At 55.1% G+C, this 17,189-nt stretch overlaps 1 protein-coding gene and 1 pseudogene across 1 annotated transcript; one reads left to right on the top strand and one right to left on the bottom strand.

Moving 5' to 3' along the window:
- Window positions 1–131: 131 nt before the first annotated feature.
- Window positions 132–10,437, bottom strand: NAPA (NSF attachment protein alpha). The gene is made up of 11 exons (XM_069775359.1): window positions 10,280–10,437; window positions 7,861–7,940; window positions 7,520–7,636; window positions 4,150–4,196; window positions 3,741–3,818; window positions 2,155–2,210; window positions 1,631–1,715; window positions 1,422–1,526; window positions 1,098–1,166; window positions 694–744; window positions 132–560 (listed from the first exon to the last, which is right to left on the bottom strand). Exons 1-11 carry the CDS (start codon window positions 10,375–10,377, stop codon window positions 459–461), a joined length of 888 nt encoding a protein of 295 aa, XP_069631460.1. The 5' UTR covers window positions 10,378–10,437; the 3' UTR covers window positions 132–458.
- Window positions 10,376–16,004, top strand: LOC104320960 (E3 SUMO-protein ligase ZBED1-like; annotated as a pseudogene).
- The last annotated feature ends 1,185 nt before the right edge of the window (window positions 16,005–17,189 follow it).

Genomic DNA, 17,189 nt, shown 5'->3' on the forward strand with positions numbered 1-17,189 from the left:
CAACAGGGGGGGCCTGTGGGGCAAGGTACGGCACAGGCTCGTTAATCAACACCTCCCCGGGAGCCTTGGGGGGGGGGGGGGGGGTCAGCAGCCCCCCCCCCCCCCCCCCCCAACACAGGTCCTGGCCCATCTCTGCTCATGCAACATTTTTATTTGTGAGGATGCAGTACAGCCAGCCGAGCCCCGCCATCGATGCCATTGCATGCAGCAGCCCCTGCCCTTCCTCCTCCTTCTCACCCCTGCCCAGGGACACCCACAGCCCCCAGGGAGAACAGGGACCCCTGGAGTGAAGGGAGGGCAGAGGGGGAGAGCTCCAACCCTGGGCTCCCAGGGAATATATTACACCATTAAATATCTGAAGAGGTGTCCATGTACAAGGGGGGGGAGCAGCTCCGGAAAACAGGAATGGCTCCAGAAAAGGGGAAGGGGGGATGTCGACAAAGGTGGGGGGTAGCTGTCTAGCGCAAGTCCTCCTCCTCGCCCTGGATGGTTTTCTTGATGCGGAGCAGCATGGTGGTGAGCCACTGGTCGAGCCGGGAGATGGAGTCGTATTCCTTCACCTGTGGGGGGGGAAGAGGAGGAGGAGGAGGAAGGCATTAGTTGGGAGGAAGCTGGAGGGGGAAGAGGGGGCTCCTTCCACCTTCATGTTTGGGGTGAATTCCCACGTTTTACTGGCACCAGCATTAAACCTACCGCATCAGTGTAGCCATCGATGTTCTGTTCCTCATGAGCATCCAGCAATTTCTGGAAGACAAAAGCAGGGAAGGGGAGGGGGAGGAGTGAGGGGAGACACCCCCCCTCAGCCAGCCCTGCGCTCCCCAAGGAGGGGGAAACCCTCCCAAAAACCCTCCACTTGCTTTGGCTTCGCTCCCGCCTTCCTCAAGAACAGATTTAGAGCACAGCAGGGGGGGATGGAGCTGCCCCAGCTGGCTGGAGCAGAGCCCACCGCAGCCAGGAGCCTCCCAGGGAGTGACCAGGTTGTGGCTCATCCCAGCCCCCAGCCCTTTATCGTACTCCCTGGGATTGGGAAGCCATCCCGGCAGCATTTCCATCCCCGTGACGTAGCTGAGAGGAAGGAGGGGAATTCTGCTGCTCACCTTGACCAGTTTGCACTCCCTGGAGTCCGTAAAGGCTGGAAACATCTCTTCGTACTTTTGCACAGCCAGCTGGAGGGGAGGAGGAGGAAGGGCATGAGGCAGAAGGGGCACAAGGAGGAAGGGGCATGAGGAAGAGGAGCACCCACGAGGGGAACAACTCCCATGGGTGGGCTTGTTTTGGAAGTTTTTGAGTTTTTTTGTTTTGGAAGTTTTTGAGCAGCAGCACGCGTCCCCGCTAGCCTGGAGGGTAGGAGAGACCCCCCCAGCCCCTTCCCGACCCTCTGCTGGCCGGTGCTGGGGGGGTTTCCGTGCCCTGTCCCCCACCTTTGCATTGAGCATGTCGATGCAGAAGTGGCAGAGGGCCGCCTTGAAGAAATACTCCTTGGCACTGTACTTCAGCAGGGGACTGTCCATCGCACTGGTGCCCACCTGGAGAAGACAATCGGGACGGGGATTGGAGCTTTCCTGAATTATTTAGGGAGCTCCGTTGGAGGAAGCTCTCCTAAGAAGTGTGTTGGGCAGGAGGCACAGACCTGCTCGTAGATCTCCACGGCTTTCTGGTACTGCTCCAGCTGGGCCGCATAAGTGGCCACTTTCAGCAAGCACTTGTTGGCAGAGCTGCAGGGAAAGGAAAGCCGGGAAAGCTCAGGGCAGGGCTCTCTGCTGGGAGCATCATGCTGCCCATGGAGCCGTAACCCCACCAGCAAGGCCCCCCCCATGCCGCTGACACCCCAGTTCCCACCCAAACACTGGGAATTGGGGTTCCCCACAGTGGGGGGCAAGAGCCCAGCAGCACCAGGAGCTCTCTTCTCCCCCTGGCATGGCACGCAGAAAGCTGGGTCAGAAACCGGTGGCAAGGATCAGAAAGGAAGCGAGCAGCAGTGAAAACACCCAACGGCCACTTGCTTCAGAGGGGGATGTCACTTCGGAGACAAAAACTCAGCCACCATCTGTTTCCTGACCCAGTCCACACCGTGCCGGAGCACCGATCCCATGGGGAGAGCTGCACCGGCAGTTCCCGCAGTGCTGGGAACAGGCAGGGCTGCTCTGCCTTTACCTGTTGGACTCTTCCCCTTTGTAGTAATCCGCAGCCTGCTCGTAGTGGGCTATCGCCTAGGAGGAAGGCAAACACAGTCAGGGCGTAGCACACCACCAAAAAAATACATACATACATATATAAAAATAAAAATACAAAGATATGAGAGCCGCAGAGCCTGCAGCAATGCTGTGCTTGGGAGAATCCTCCCCAGCCCGGCCTCGCAGGGCGCATGCCTGCTCCCAGCCACCCACGCAGCTTCTGCTGCCCGCACTGCCATCTGTGCTGGCTGCAGTGGCCGGCTCCCATCCCAAGGTGGCAACTGGCCAGCAGCTCCCCGACGAGACAAGGTCAGTGCAGCAAGAGGGCTTGGACCTTCACGGGGGGGGGGGGGGGGTGAGATGCCAGCCCGGCAAGCACCCCGGCACGTCGCAGCTTTATCGGGATGAGCAAAGATACACTCCCTCCCCAGAGGAAAGTTATTTTTCTCTTTTCAGCCCATTCTTTAAGGGGGCAGCTCATCTCCTGGCTGCCTGTGGGTGCGTTTCACACCCATCTCCTGCCAACAGGCTGGGGACCTACTAGGCAGCTAAATTTGAAGACAAATCGTATCGCTGCCACAGAACGCATCAGATCAGTGCCGAGGAAGAGGAGGCTTTCCTGATGGGAGCTCACGAATCCGGCTGAGCAAGCTTGGCCCTTTCCCAGAGCTCTGAAGCCCAGCCTTGAGGGCAAATCCCTACATTATTCTCTCTGAGGAACTCATTGGGGGAACAGCGACCGGCAGGGCAGGACAGCACCATGGGTTATTCCCAGGAGCTGTCAAGCAGGGTGTCAGAGAGGAGTGTCAAGAACAGCGCTAAATTAACTCGGGAAATGAGCAGAAGCCCGAATTAGATCCACGCAGGATGTGGAAACTTGTTTCCCTTTAAAATGAACCTGGTTTATCCCCCAAGAAAAAAAAACAAAACACCCCACTGAGTCAGAATCCAGAGCCACGGGGGTAGGAACAGCATCTGTGGAGGCAGGCCTGTGGGACCCTGCAAGCACCTGAGCCTCCAGGAAGCCGGAGGGCTTCACTACCTCCATCGGTAGCGGCAATTTCTTCTCAGATGGCTCCAATCAAACTGTTCTCGCACTTCCCAGATGCCCACACAAGCCCAAAGCTTTTTTTTTTTTTTTCTTTTGTTAGCTGCAGCGTCAAGGCCGTTCCAAGCACCTTCCTGGGTTTGCACAGGGCTGACACACACCAGGAAGCGTCGCTGGTATTTGGGGCTTAAAGCCATGGTGGCAGCAGCCGGCAGACCTCAGCGGAGCAGCGGGCACGTTTCAGGGAAGAAGCAAGAGCAGCCTGAGGGCAAAGGGTGACCTGCTGAGGGTACATCACCCTGAGCAGGTGTGACAGCTCTGAGCTCATCTGCCGGGGTTGTGGTGAATCAGCAGAGCTCTCCGGAGCCATGAAGCCTCTGGGTTTTGACCGCTTCCAAATCCCCGCTTGAACTGAAGGTGGCATTTAGGAAAGCCAGAGGACACGCAGCCATGCCTCCCCGTGCCCCGACAGCCAGCCACCTGCCCTACAGCATTCCCCTCTCTTCCCCCCCGTTTACCTTTTCAATGTCCACCAGCTCCATCTCATAGATTTCCGCTATTGATATGTGGTGCTTCGCAGCAATGGTGAACCGACCCTGGAAGCAGAAAGGAGTTTGCACGCCTGAGCTGGCACTCCCCGGGGTGCTGGGAAGAGCTCTCCGAGCCCAACGGGAGCAGGAAAGCTGCTCTGAGGGCAGACAGCGCTGCCAAACTCGCCATTCCCAGTGCTCAGGGAAGGCTTTGGCCCCTGCCCACCACACATTTGCCTCCAGGTCTCACTGGGCGCTGGTTTCGGCCCCGTGCAACGCCAGCAAGCTGGACATAACCCCCCACTTGATCTCTCTAAGCTGAGGGCGCAGAGAGGTGGATCAGACCCTTCGGCCTCACCACCCTCCCTCCTGGTGAGAAGAGCACGGCCAGGCTTACCACATCCGTGTAGATCTCGATAGCTCTGATCAAACAGTTAATGGCCTCTGAGAAGAAAAAGAACAGATTTGTGAGCACAGGCATTTTGGAAGAGTGGTGCTGTTTGCCACCCGTCCCTCCCGCTCCCAGCCTCCCTAAAGTGAGGGAGCTGTATTTATAGCACGCTCAAAGATCAATAGCTACTCAAGAAAAGCTGCTGAGGCTACAGGCTTCGAGGGAAACTTAGAGCACACGAGCGGTGACAGCAACCATCAGAGGATGGCAGAGCAAATCAAAGACTCTCTGCTGGCACCATTGTGTCCCCGTGCCCCAGCGTTCCAGCAGCTGATGGCCAAGAGTCAGCCAGTTTGCACCAGGCAGCCTATGGACACTTTGCCGTATCAGAGGTTTCTGATCACAGACCACCTACAAGATCAGCAACTCTGCTTTTGTTGGTAACTCCTGCAGACAGGAGTTATCTGAAGCCAAGGGGCATGCAGAGAGGTTTAGGCTTTAACAGCAGCCTCCGAGCTCACCAGGTGCCGCTATGCTTCCACCACAGCCCTGCTCACGGTGTACCATGCCCTGTGGCAGACGGGAGCAGGGGAGGGGAACAGGACACATCTCCTGAGGTCCCCAGAGCAGGCAGGTAGCGAAAAGCAGAACCCAGAGCTGCTCCATCCAGTGCCCTGTGCCACCGGGCCAGCCCGGGAGCTGGGAGGCACGAGTAAGGTTATTTGTTTCTGTTGTGGTTTAACCCCAGCCAGCAACTAAGCACCACGCAGCCACTCACTCACTCCCCCCACACCCAGTGGGATGGGGGAGAAAATTGGGAAAAGAAGCAAAACTCGTGGGTTGAGAGAACGGTTTAATAGAACAGAAAAGAAGAAACTAATGATAACACTAATAAAATGACAACAGTAATAATAAAAGGATTGGAATATACAAATGATGCACAGTGCAATTGCTCACCACCCACCAATCGATGCCCAGTTAGTTCCCGAGCGGCGGTCCCCCCGCCCCCACTCCCCCCAGTTTATATATGAGATGTGACGTCACATGGTATGGAATACCCCACTGGCCAGTTTGGGTCAGCTGCCCTGGCTGTGTCCTGTGCCAACTTCTTGTGCCCCTCCAGCCTTCTTGCTGGCTGGGGATGAGAAGCTGAAAAATCCTTGACTTTAGTCTAAACACTACTTAGCAACAACTGAAAACATCAGTGTTATCAACATTCTTCTCATACTGAACTCAAAACATAGCATTGTACCAGCTACTAGGAAGACAATTAACTCTATCCCAGCTGAAACCAGGACAGTTTCCCAGAACAAAAGGCTTTTGTTTGGGGTGTAATGGCATTTGAGATGCAGACCCCTAAACATTTGGGATGCAGTCCCTGTGAAGGGATAAGCCCCTGCAGTAACTCTACAGCCCCCCTCCTGCCCCACAGGACCAAGGCAGGAGTCCTCCACAGCCTCTCCCCAAACTGTGGGGTAGGATTTAACCCAGCATCGACTCAGACCTGGCCCCCTCTGTGGCATTTCACCCCAGAAGCTTATCCAAAGGGAGACGCACTTGTTGCTCAGACAAGCACCCAGATCCACCACAGTCCAGGACAGGGGGGCTGAAGCCACAGCGTTTTTCTGTATTTCAGGAGGAGGTGCCTTCCCCTCGCTGACTCTGAAGAGGTGTGGGAGGAACTCTGCTGCAGCTAAATGCCAGGCTCCAGGAGATGGATCTTTTTCTGACTGCTCCCAACTGTCAGGCTCGCGTGCTCCCTACCAGGGAGCTGAGCAGCCCAGGAGCTGCCATCTGACTGACGGCTGTCACAGCCGCGTCTTCACTGCACCCAGCCCCGGGGTACGTGGGATGGCAGTTCACGGTGGAGGAGAGATGGGAGCAGCGGGGGGAAGAGAAGGGAGTGTGGCTAGATCCCAAGTTCGTGTCACGGCCAACCCAAGGGACCGCAGCAACGCAGGCGCTCAGGTCCAAGGGCAGGAGCATGTCCCTCCGGCACCGCTGCCTGCAGCTCCTGGGTAAAGGCAGCTTTTAACCAGCTCTGAGGACAAAGTCAGTTCACCGAGAAGAGGCAGTCATGGACACACAGGTGGTGTTCAACCATGTTTTTCTCTCCACAAGTTCACCTACAGGGTTGTGTCTTTATCCTGGCCTGTCCAGCTGGCCCCATTGAACACCTCACCCGCCAGAAGGCTCTGTCTAGCACAGACCCATCCCCACCACAGCGAATTCTCGTGGATTCAGGAAGGTTTTTGCCCTGATTAGGAAGAGGCAGGCTCAGCCTCTGCCTTTCCCCTCCAGTTTACCGAAAGCCACAACACACCAGGGTGGGGGAGTGGGCACGTTTCAGCACACCAGCTCACGCAGCCACCCGAGAGAGGAAAATGCAGGTCGAGAGCAGTGCGAGTGGATAATCAGAACATAAATCTCTAGGAGATTAAACAAATCCTCCAGGAGATTAAATTTATTTTCTCCTCAGGTTATTTCATTATATTCTCTGAAAATCACCCAAACTGATCCGGCCCCAGCACAGATAACCCTGGGGGCAACAGTAAACTAGCGAGACAGCTTGCCAGGAACAGCAAAGTGTTCCCCTGCAGCATGGGGAAACACAAGGAAAGCGAGACCAACTCTTATACTCCTTCCCCTCTTCGTATCCTAAACCCAACAGCCCATGCTCATCAGCTTCCACCACTATATTCCCCCTCTTGTGCTCCAGATCACACAGAGGAGAGCTAGGATCCAAATCACCCACAGAGGAACACGCAGGACACTCCAACTCGTCGCCTGTCCCACTGAAGCCAGCTGAAAACGCCAGCCATCAAGAAGGAGAAGCATTTAGTCTCAGCTGGTCCATCAAGCCCAGAACATCTCCTCCCCGGCTTGGCTCCCAACAGCCCAGGAACTGCTCTAACCCTGGAGCGAAGGGAGCCAAACGAAGCGAGATGGACACATGAATCACAACCAAACCCCTTCTGTGGCTTCAGCTGAAGCCATATGCTCAGAGTCAGGCTCAGCGGGTGGCACAGGGATTCCCACAGAAGAGGTGTGTGTGTGTGGGGGGGGAACCGATGTCGTGTGGCAGGCACACTGGCTGCAGAGGTGAACTTTGCCTACTGTCAGCTACCAGAGCGACTCAGCTCAGGGGAAGCACATCAAATCCAGCCCACAGCATCTCGGCTCGCTCCCAAAGGTGTCGAAAGGATGGGATAACACACACCAAGGAGAAACCCTAGTGTAATGGGCAAAAACCCAGCAGATACACACGACACGCAGCCTCTGGTAACTGAAATCGGGGCGTTCTATGTGTGCTCCCCAGCTCAGGAGGCTGAACGATCCCCGGCTCCGAAAGGCTGGAGGGAAATCGAGCCCTTACCTTGCGGGTCAGCTTTCTTGAAGGCATTGCCCGCATCCACAAAGTTGGTGGCCGCGTCGTGCTTGCTCTGCAGCTGCAGGTGGAGCTGTGCTGCCTGGCAAAAGGCATTCCCTGCCGCTGGAGGAGAGAGGAAGCTCAGGAGCATCGTCTTAACGATTTCAGAGAGATGGGATGGAAAAGCTAGGTGCGGGCAGGTTACTTGGCTCAAAATAAAGCTAAAATAAGCCAGCAGCATCAAGCCTATACCAGCTTTCAGACCCAGAGGGGTTCACTCCTCCCTGGAGGTGAGGAGACTGCACCCCCAGCCCAGGGAAACAGCTCACGGCCGCACACGTACATACCGCTCCAGTTTTTGGCCATTTTGAACATGTTTGCTGCTCGGGCGTAGATGTCACATGCTTCCTCTATCCTGGAGGAGCCCCTGGAAGCAAACAGAAGCCAGGCATTGCATAAATGCCTGCTGGGAAGCTCAAGCCCCATGCCCAAGCAGGGGAAGAAAAAAAAAAAAAAAAAAAAAATCGCATTGCTTCACTCCAGCTGCCAACAAGAGCAAGAGAGGCTCCTTGGGGCAAGCTGCTGACACAGACGAGTCTCTCCCAGCTCGAGGGGCAGAGACCCGGCCCCTGCAGGACTCTCTCGGGAAGCTGCAGTTAAAACAGAGGCCAACGGGGAGAGAAAAGTAGGTTTGCTGCCTGCTTGCTCCGAGCCGAAGCTCACAGGCAGCCCAGTGGCTCGCACGGCCAGAGGAGCCGTGCTCGCAGCCGTGGGGAAGAACCCCAACCCTTCCCTGCTCTAAATCTCCCCACAGACAGGGGGGAGCTGGGTCAGTCCTTCACAGAAGCATTTTTTTATTAATAATTAACAAACAGAGGAATCCCTCCTGCAGCGAATGGGCAAAGTGCCAGTCCCAAATGAACCCACGTTGCTCCTGTCAGCGAAGGCCTGGCTCACAGCCCTCCCTCTGCCACCTGGGGCACAGCCAGCACCCACTGGAGCACCCTCCTGGCCCCCAAAACAGCCTGAGGGGAGCGGGGAGGGAGCCAGCTCGTCCAACGACGACCTGTTTTGAAATGCAGGGGCTGCAGCACACCAGCACCAGCTCTCCAGCTCTGCTAGCGAGCACGTTCCTCTGCCGACCTTGCCGATTCTAACTAGAAATCCCGGCTGGCGACTCAAGGGAGGTTATTACAGTCGCATTTGTGTTTTGGGGGCTTTTTCTAAGCACAAGCTTAAGCAGTTTTGCTTGCATTTCCTCCCTTCCACTAGAAACCTGCAGTGAGAGACATGGCAGGGGCTTGGCAGGAGCAACTCACTGGAGTCAGCAGCTCCACCAGTTTGGATTGGTTTGAGCAGCAAAGTTCTCCCACTCCCCAAAAAAATAAGGAAAGCATCAAGGCAGCTGCTCCTCCCGAGGAACAAACCGCATTCCTGGCAACCCCATCCCTGCCAAACACCAGCTGATAACAGGGATAAAAGGGCAATAAGCATCCAGTGGATTTTGGCGGCTGGACTTCACATGCGAAGGGCTGACGATGACTCAAGGCCGTTTGAGATGACCAGGGAGATCTCAGCACTTTACAAAACTGCCTTTTAACTCAAGAGAATCCCAGCTGCGATTAGAAATTACCGTTTAACACCTAAACGCCTGAGTTTTCCATCTCGTGTTAATTTGGAGCTATTAAATAACGTTAAGGAGGGCGAGCTGAAGGAAACGCGATAGCATGGCAAAGCAAAGGGCAGCAGAAACCACTGCTCCGGTCCCCCCCACGCACAAAACCTGCCCCCAGCGTCTCCTTCCCAACCACAGCCTGAGGAAAACAAACCTCCCCCTTATCGGGCAAGGGACAGGCTCGCTCTTGTTTATGAAATCGCCCCATTAAAGTCGAATTTTGCAACGTTAAGAAGCGTGGAGCACCTCTCGTTTCTCCCCTAGCACTGGAGTTGTGTAAAGCCAGAGTTAAAGCCAGGCCTGGTCAGGCAGCGCGGGCATGAAACCGGCCTGGTCTTTGCACGGAGGTGAGTCTGAGCGGCACCAAGGGGACAAATCAAACCCCTGGGGTTTGTCCTTCGCCAGTACAACGCGGGGCAGGGGGGAGCAGAACTCAGCCCCAACAAGCCCCCGCAGAGATATACCACCAGCCAGGACTGCACATAGCAGAATTTAAAGTTAAAAAAAAACCCAAAACCCTCTGAACTGGTCATAAAGCCCAGGCCGAAAACAAGGGACGAGTTTACGATGAATCGAGAGACCATAAGAGCACTTGCTGGTTTTTAACAACCTTCCCCACCCTCACCTGTAGCCCCCACACCCCACAACATGCCCTTATGCCCTCTGCCACCCCCCCCAGTGCCCATCCCTCACCCCAGTGCCCTCCTGAAGCTCTTAACATTCCTTGCCCAGTGCCCACCCCGCAGCCCCCCAGAAGATCCTAGTGCCTTTTTCCCACACCCAGCACCCCCACCATGCCCACCCATCAGTCTGAAGCCCCCCAGAAACTCCTAACACCCCTTCTCTGCCCCCCGCACCCCCACAGCGCCCATCCCTCACCCCAAAACACCCCCCCAGGAGCCAACACCTTCACCCCAAAGCCCCCCCGAAACTACTTACACCCCTTCTCTGCCCCCCGTCATCCCACCCCCCCCAACCCAGGGCCCAGCACCATCATCTCGAAGCCCCCAGCCCCCCACCGCTGTCAGCCCCCCGGGGGAGGGAGGGCAACCCCGGAGCGGACCGGACCGGGCCTTGCGGCGCGCACTCACCCGAAGAGGCCAGCGAAGAAAGACTGGGAGCCGCGGACCTTCTTGTCGGCCTCGGCCAGGAGCTGCAAGGCCTCTTTCTCCTTCCCGGCCTGGTCCATGGCGGCCGCCTGCAGCCGCGGCACTCCGCCTCAGCTGACGCTACCACGCGCCCCCCTCACGTGACACGGCGGCGGCACGCCGCAGTGGCAGGCGGCGCCCACGTGAGGCGGGCGACGGAGAGGGGCAGCGCTTCCTCCTCGTCTCCCCGCCGCAGGGCTGGGGGGAAGAGAGACGGCGCCCCCTGGCGGCCGGGGGGGAGCAGGCACCCGCAGCCCCCAAAGTGGGCCATTTTCGTCCTTTTCAGGCATTTTGACGCGTTCTAGTGACGTGGGGCTGATGCGCTGGGCTCAGCCCGCCTTAGTGATGGGGTGGAGGGGGCGGGTCCTGAAGGAGCCCGGGGTCAGGTATTGCCCACACCCCTGCCTGGCACCACACTCACCCAGGGCAACGGCGGCGCTGACAGCACCACCATGCTGACATCACTCAACTACTTGATGGCATAGCAGGGCTGGTGCTGCTTCTCCCCCCAGTTGAAAGGGTACTGACAATGGAGGGGTCAGGACAACGGCAGCGACTCCTCATTTAATGAAGCTCCAGCTAATTAGTGAGGGCCGAGCATAAGGATTTTAAGATCCATTTGTCGTCATCCCCCCTGCTGCTAACAACCACCTCCAGCCCCAGCAGGAACTTTTGAGAGGAGCCCTAGATTAATTACTTCCCGGTGAAAGGGTAGCATCCCCGCTGACGAAGGCATATTTAATGACCCGCTGGTCATTAACAATCTCCTCATTACCCCATCCAAGCTATGTCACCGGTCTTTGGTATGCACCAGACGTAATGCCGACAGCCAGCAGCAGTTGGGAGGAGGGGAGGCAAAACGTCGATCGACAGAGCACGTTGGCCAGCGGAAAACGTTTTTGGGGCGGAATCACTTGAATATGGCACCTGCCTGTGGGTGGAAAGACGACGTCACCAGCACGGCAATCTCTGCCACTGGTGCCTCTGCCGGGTGCATCACTGAGTCCTGGTGGTGGGACAGAGATGAGGGGGCGGCTGGGGGAGAGGGTCTCCCCCCAAAAGTCACCCCCCGAGCAGACGTCACGCCGGTCACCACAAAACCCCTCGGTTTGCCGCTGCCAGTGTTTGCCACGCTGCCTGGTGCAGTAAAATCCCGGTGTCCCCCCAGCGCCGGGCCTGTGAGAAGTGGACAGAGATTTTTAGAGAGGTGAAACAACAGGGGTTCGTCCTCACCACGAGGTTCGTGGTGCCTTGGAGGGCTCCTTGGCGAGCTCCCGGCCCGGCAGCACTGGTGCTGCAGCCTGCCGCGTCTCTGCGACCCTCACGCCGGCAGAGAGGAGGTAAGGGAACGGCGCAGAAACCCCTATTTTTCGGTGCATGAAGTAAGAGCGGAGGCGCTCGTGGTAGTTGGGGGGAAATTGGCCCCAAGGAGGAGGTTTCCTCGTCGCTGAACTCTTTACACCGATTTAGAACGCTCCAGCAACATCTCACCAAAACACCCAGATGGAAGGGAATACCTTAGATGCTGCCAAAATTCCCTCCAGTGCCTTTACCACCGGCTAAATGAGGATTTTTCCCATCTTGCACTGGTTTAACCCCAGACTCCCCACCCGAGCGCCTGGGGAAAATTTTAGGACCAAAAAAATGCTACGAAATTCCCGCGGGCAGTGACTGGCAGCAGCACCAGGCCCCTCTAAAGCAGAAGAGGGGTGACAACGCCATCACCGCCACCGGCCTTGCGTCACTAAGAAGGGTCTGACCTCGCATTTAACGCCAGAATTTTAATGGGGTAGGTCCCTCGTGTGTCCCCCCCCCAGCCTGCATCCTTAGGGAAAAAGCATTGCCAAAGCCGTTCCTCACTGGTCTGATCCCCCCCAGCCCCGGCCGGAGATTGGATTAGAGAGCCACCCACCTTGTTTTAAGGGTCCTCGTCCCCCCCCTCCAAACCCGTTCCTCACTGGTCTGATCCCCCCCAGCCCCGGCCGGAGATTGGATTAGAGAGCCACCCACCTTGTTTTAAGGGTCCTCGTCCCCCCACTCCAAACCCGTGTGAAGGCAGCCATGGCAGATGTAAACTCCAAGAGAATATCTCAGTTCTTGCAGAAATGTGTTAAGCTGGAGGACAAGGGTGGAGAGGCGCAGCCAAAGGAGGCGGCAACAGAGGAGCCAGCTCTCCCTCTCGTCCTGCAGTCCTACCCATGGACGGTACAAGGTACATGCACCATTTGGGCTTTTTTTACTTCCCCCCCCCCTCCAAAAAAATAGCAGCATCTGAACACAGTATGTGGCAGCCACCGTGAGGCTTCCTCCTGACGGTTGCCTCCGATTTAGGATAACACATGGGGCTAGAGGACAAAGATCCAAAGTGAGGTTTCAATTAAAATTTGAGGCGACGTTGCATTGCATTTTGTCTCCTCAGAGGAAATCTCAATGGTCTTCAACACCTACAACATGGCGGCAGCCAACCTCGGGCTGTCATCCAGGAAGAAAAGAGAGAAAGGCGGCGGTCAGGACGGCACCAGCACCACGCTCTACATCGATCATCGCAAGTCCAAGGTGTGGAACTATTACACCAAGCTGGGAGATGCCTACATGGAGTGCAATGTCTGCAAGAAACAGCTCTCCTTCCACAACAGCACTACCACAATGCGGGAACACCTGGTGAGGAAGCACAGCATCCGCGACACCTTGCTTTCCCAGCTCAAGGACGACCAGACTTCCGAATCCAACTACACGGCTCAGGAAAACACCGCCAAACACTCTTGGCAGACGACACCGGAAAGTGGCCTCTACCATGCCGCGTCCTGTTTGGAACCCAGGACCGACGTGATCCTGGAGCTGGTGCTGGAGATGATCTTCCGTGACTTGCACTCTCTATCCGTGGTGAAGGACAAAGGGTTCGGGCTCCTCATCGGGTACCTAGAGCCAAATTTTACCCTCCCGTCACCCGTGCAGCTCTCCAGCATGCTGTGGCACCGGTACAACGTGGTCAAGCAGCACCTGGAGCACTACTTGCAGACAGCTTAGGCCATCGTGGTCTGCGTGGAATTCTGGGTTTCCCAGCTCAACCAGACTTACCTGACCATCACGGCCAACTTTATCGACGGGGAGTGGTGGCGGGTGTGGTGCGTCATGGAGACACAGCAAGCGCACAAAGACAAAGCGGAGGAGGGCGATTTAGGGGAGAAACTGTCCACCGTCCTCTCCGAATTTGGCTTGTCCAGCAAATCAGTCTTCTGTGTTATGCACGACAGCCCACATAGCACAGCAGCAAACTCGCAGCAGCTGAAGAACACGTACGGCTGGAGCAGCCTGTGCTGCGCCGCTCGCACCCTTCACCTCTGCATCAAAGCAGGGCTGGAAGTCGAGCAGGTCCAAGAAGCCCTGAGCACCGCCCGGGGTATTGTCAGGTATTTTCAGCAGGACACAAAAGCCACCTGCTCCTTGAACAGCAAGCTGGAAGCCATCAATAAAAACAAACTGAAATTGGTGATGAATGTGGGCTCTCGCTGGATAACCACCATCGAAATGTGCAAGAATCTCTTAGACCTGAGGTGGGCCATCATGTCCGTGCTGGAGGAACACCCCAAGGGCACGGTGGCTGTCCAGAATTTGGCTGACCACCAGTGGAAACTCCTGCAGGACCCGGTACCGGTCATGAGGACGATCAAGATCACGATGTCCTTCCTGTGCAAGGAGCAGAACATGTCTGTATTGTCTCTGATGCCTTGCATCCACGGGATCATCACCGCCATCGGACAGCAGTCGGAAGAGGCTGGCGCCGTCATCAAGACAGTGGTAGGCAACATCAGGTCAGAACTGACACAGCGCTGGGGATTGTCAGAGGATGAGAAAGTGCTAGAAAGTCCAGCGGTTATTGCCTCTTTTTTGGACCCGTGCTTCAAGGAGATGAGGTTTCTCAGCCCCAGCCTGAGAAGCGAGCTGCACAAGAGAGTCAAAAACATGCTGTCACAGGTCTTCAATCACCAGTCCCCATCTGCTACCCAGTTTTGGATGCCAAACTCATATTATAAAGCCGATGGTGGAGATGCAGGCAGCCAGCTGTCTGCTCACAAGGACAGATGCTCAAGCACCCGTCACAGAGCATGTACGACATCCTTTTAGGGAAGGACCCAACAGAGAGCATGCCCAAGATCCAACAACTGGAAAACTACATCATGGAGCCTCTCTGCAAGCGCAGCACCAACCTGCTGGACTGGTGGAAGAACAATGAGCATCGCTTCCCGGCCGTGGCACGGCTGAGCCGGCAGTACCTCGCCATCCCAGCAACCGCCGTGCTGCCCGACCAGGCCTTCACCACCAGTGAAAGCACCCTGGAGCATCGGCGAGCCATCCTGGCGCTGGAGAACCTGGACCAAATTCTGTTCCTACATCAAAATTTTGACTTTTTAGAATTGATGAGAAACAGTAGCGAGACTCGGAACAGAACTCTGCACTGACACACCTAGAGGTGGGCACGCACGCGGAGCCCTTCCACGGCTCGGCAGGTGTTTAACCGACCCGTGGGGCTTTCAGATGCCAGCCCAACAGCCCCACCGCAGTTACTGAGTCTATGGCAGCAGCAGCCAGCGCCGAGTATTTTTCCAAGCTCCTGCCTACACATTTTTGTCATCGCTTTGGCAACACCCGCAGCAAAGTGTGAGCTTTGGAGGAGGTGTGAACACACCGCCTTCCAGCACTCGCTTTCTCATCCACCATAGACTCTGCAGTCCCTGCTTTATTCCTCAGGCTCTCTTTTAATTCCTCTTTTTATTCCTCATTTGCTCCCTGCTCAAGACCTCCGCTCCTCCCTACCCACATCAGACCCACCCAGGGCACGCAGCTGAGAGCCTGGGCCAGGCCTAAAGCCCTGAGCGCATCCTCAAGCTCCCTAAACTCAGGCCCGGTCCACGCCTGAGTGTTTTTTCAGATGTAAACAGGGCAAGCCAGGAGTTAAGAACAGGCTTGGACAGGTGCCAAGCCGCCAGCACAAATACAGGCCTGGTGATGTCTTTATCCCACATGGATACAAGACACAGGTGTGCCAACACCCACAAATACCACATTACTCGACCACAGCACGTTGTTTTCCAATACCCGCAAGCGGAGGGTAGCCCAAGAGGACATTGGGGCTCTGCGGAGCTAACATGGCCTGGAACGGCACGTTCTGGGATGTCCTGCAGCAAAGGGCGTGGAAAGACCCGCAAAATACATCAGCTTTAACTTGAAATCACCTCTGGGTTTTCCTCTGGGGTATGCTAATGAGCTATAATTGTAGCAAGCAGAGGTCAGTACCTTAATGTACGTACATAGATCTCTCAGTGCTGCAACATCCCACTTTCTTTTAAAAAAACAAAACAAAACCAACCAAACAAAAAAAACCCAGCCCCCCCCCATTTCCAGCTTTGCAGCTTTTTTTTCCTGTTGTGTTTGCTAAAACTTTCAGCCCTCACAGCCACTTTCCTGTCTGCTGGCAGGGCTGCTGCCAACTTAAATGAACATTACGGAAAGGCCTGTCTTCGTTTTCGGAAGGCAGCTGGTTTCCCTTTGGAATCATAAGGGCTAGATAAAAAAAAAAAGTTTCTTTGACTTTTTTTTTTTTTTTTAAATACAAGTTATGAGAAGCAAAAGGATAATGTCTGCACCCGCTCTGCAAAGCCTCCTTCTGCTTTGGTGTCCTGGTTTCAGCTGGGATAGAGTTAATTGTCTTCCTAGTAGCTGGTACAGTGCTATGTTTTGAGTTCAGTATGAGAAGAATGTTGATAACACTGATGTTTTCAGTTGTTGCTAAGTAATGTTTAGACTAAAGTCAAGGATTTTTCAGCTTCTCATCCCCAGCCAGCAAGAAGGCTGGAGGGGCACAAGAAGTTGGCACAGGACACAGCCAGGGCAGCTGACCCAAACTGGCCAGTGGGGTATTCCATACCATGTGACGTCACATCTCATATATAAACTGGGGGGAGTGGGGGCAGGGAATCGCCGCTCAGGGACTAGCTGGGTGTCGGTTGGCAGGTGGTGAACAATTGCACTGCGCATCATTTGTACATTCCAATCCTTTTATTATTGCTGTTTTCATTTTATTAGTATTATCATTATTAGTTTCTTCTTTTCTGTTCTATTAAACCGTTCTTATCTCAACCCACGGGTTTTGCTTCTTTTCCCGATTTTCTCCCCCATCCCACTGGGTGTGGGAGGAGTGAGTGAGCGGCTGCGTGGTGCTTAGTTGCTGGCTGGGGTTAAACCACGACATTTGGGTAAAGAAGCTTATTGAGGCCCAGACCTGAAGACTGGTCCTTTAAAGAGCAAATGGAACTGAAATATGGATTTGTTTGTACTGGACATGACTATTCAGCTGAGCAAAAATTAAACAAAGCCATGAAAATCTTGTGGCCTGGCAACAAAAAAAAGCCTTTTATCCCTCCTAGCATAATGACAGTGGAGACAAGACCCCTTATTTATATTTCATTCATTGAACTAATCAAACCCTCAATTTTCACTACCAAATGCAGTTTAGCGAGGCAGTGTTATTTATGCAAATAAACACAAATCAGTGCAATAATACACAACTGGCTATGGTGCTTTAAATATTATGAAAGGCTAACACTGACTCCCACTAGATAACTGAGACAACTCACAGCAGACCAAACACGTTTAATCACCCCAATTCTCCTGCCATGTCTATTGCTGCAGTGCCCAAACACTCTCTGATGGTAAATCAAACCAGGGAACATCACCACATCACATGCAGCTCCTGCTCCCTCCCTCACCAAACGGGAACCGGGTGGCAAAAGCCGGTACCTCGTATTTTGCAGTAGCAAAATGAAGGAAATGTTTGCGTTTGGACTGATAAGAG

This window comes from Haliaeetus albicilla, chromosome W (assembly GCF_947461875.1).
Source record: "Haliaeetus albicilla chromosome W, bHalAlb1.1, whole genome shotgun sequence".
NCBI classification, from domain to species: Eukaryota; Metazoa; Chordata; class Aves; order Accipitriformes; family Accipitridae; genus Haliaeetus; species Haliaeetus albicilla.

What these genes read in the sequence shown, in the direction of transcription:
- NAPA (XM_069775359.1), bottom strand. Translation starts at nt 10,377, where the DNA reads ATGGACCAGGCCGGGAAGGAGAAAGAGGCCTTGCAGCTCCTGGCCGAG. An exon ending in TTCTTCGCTGGCCTCTTCGG is followed by an intron (nt 7,941 to 10,279) that starts GTGAGTGCGCGC and finishes GTTTGCTTCCAG; the next exon opens with GGGCTCCTCCAGGATAGAGG. An exon ending in TCGAGATCTACACGGATGTG is followed by an intron (nt 3,819 to 4,149) that starts GTAAGCCTGGCC and finishes TTCTGCTTCCAG; the next exon opens with GGTCGGTTCACCATTGCTGC.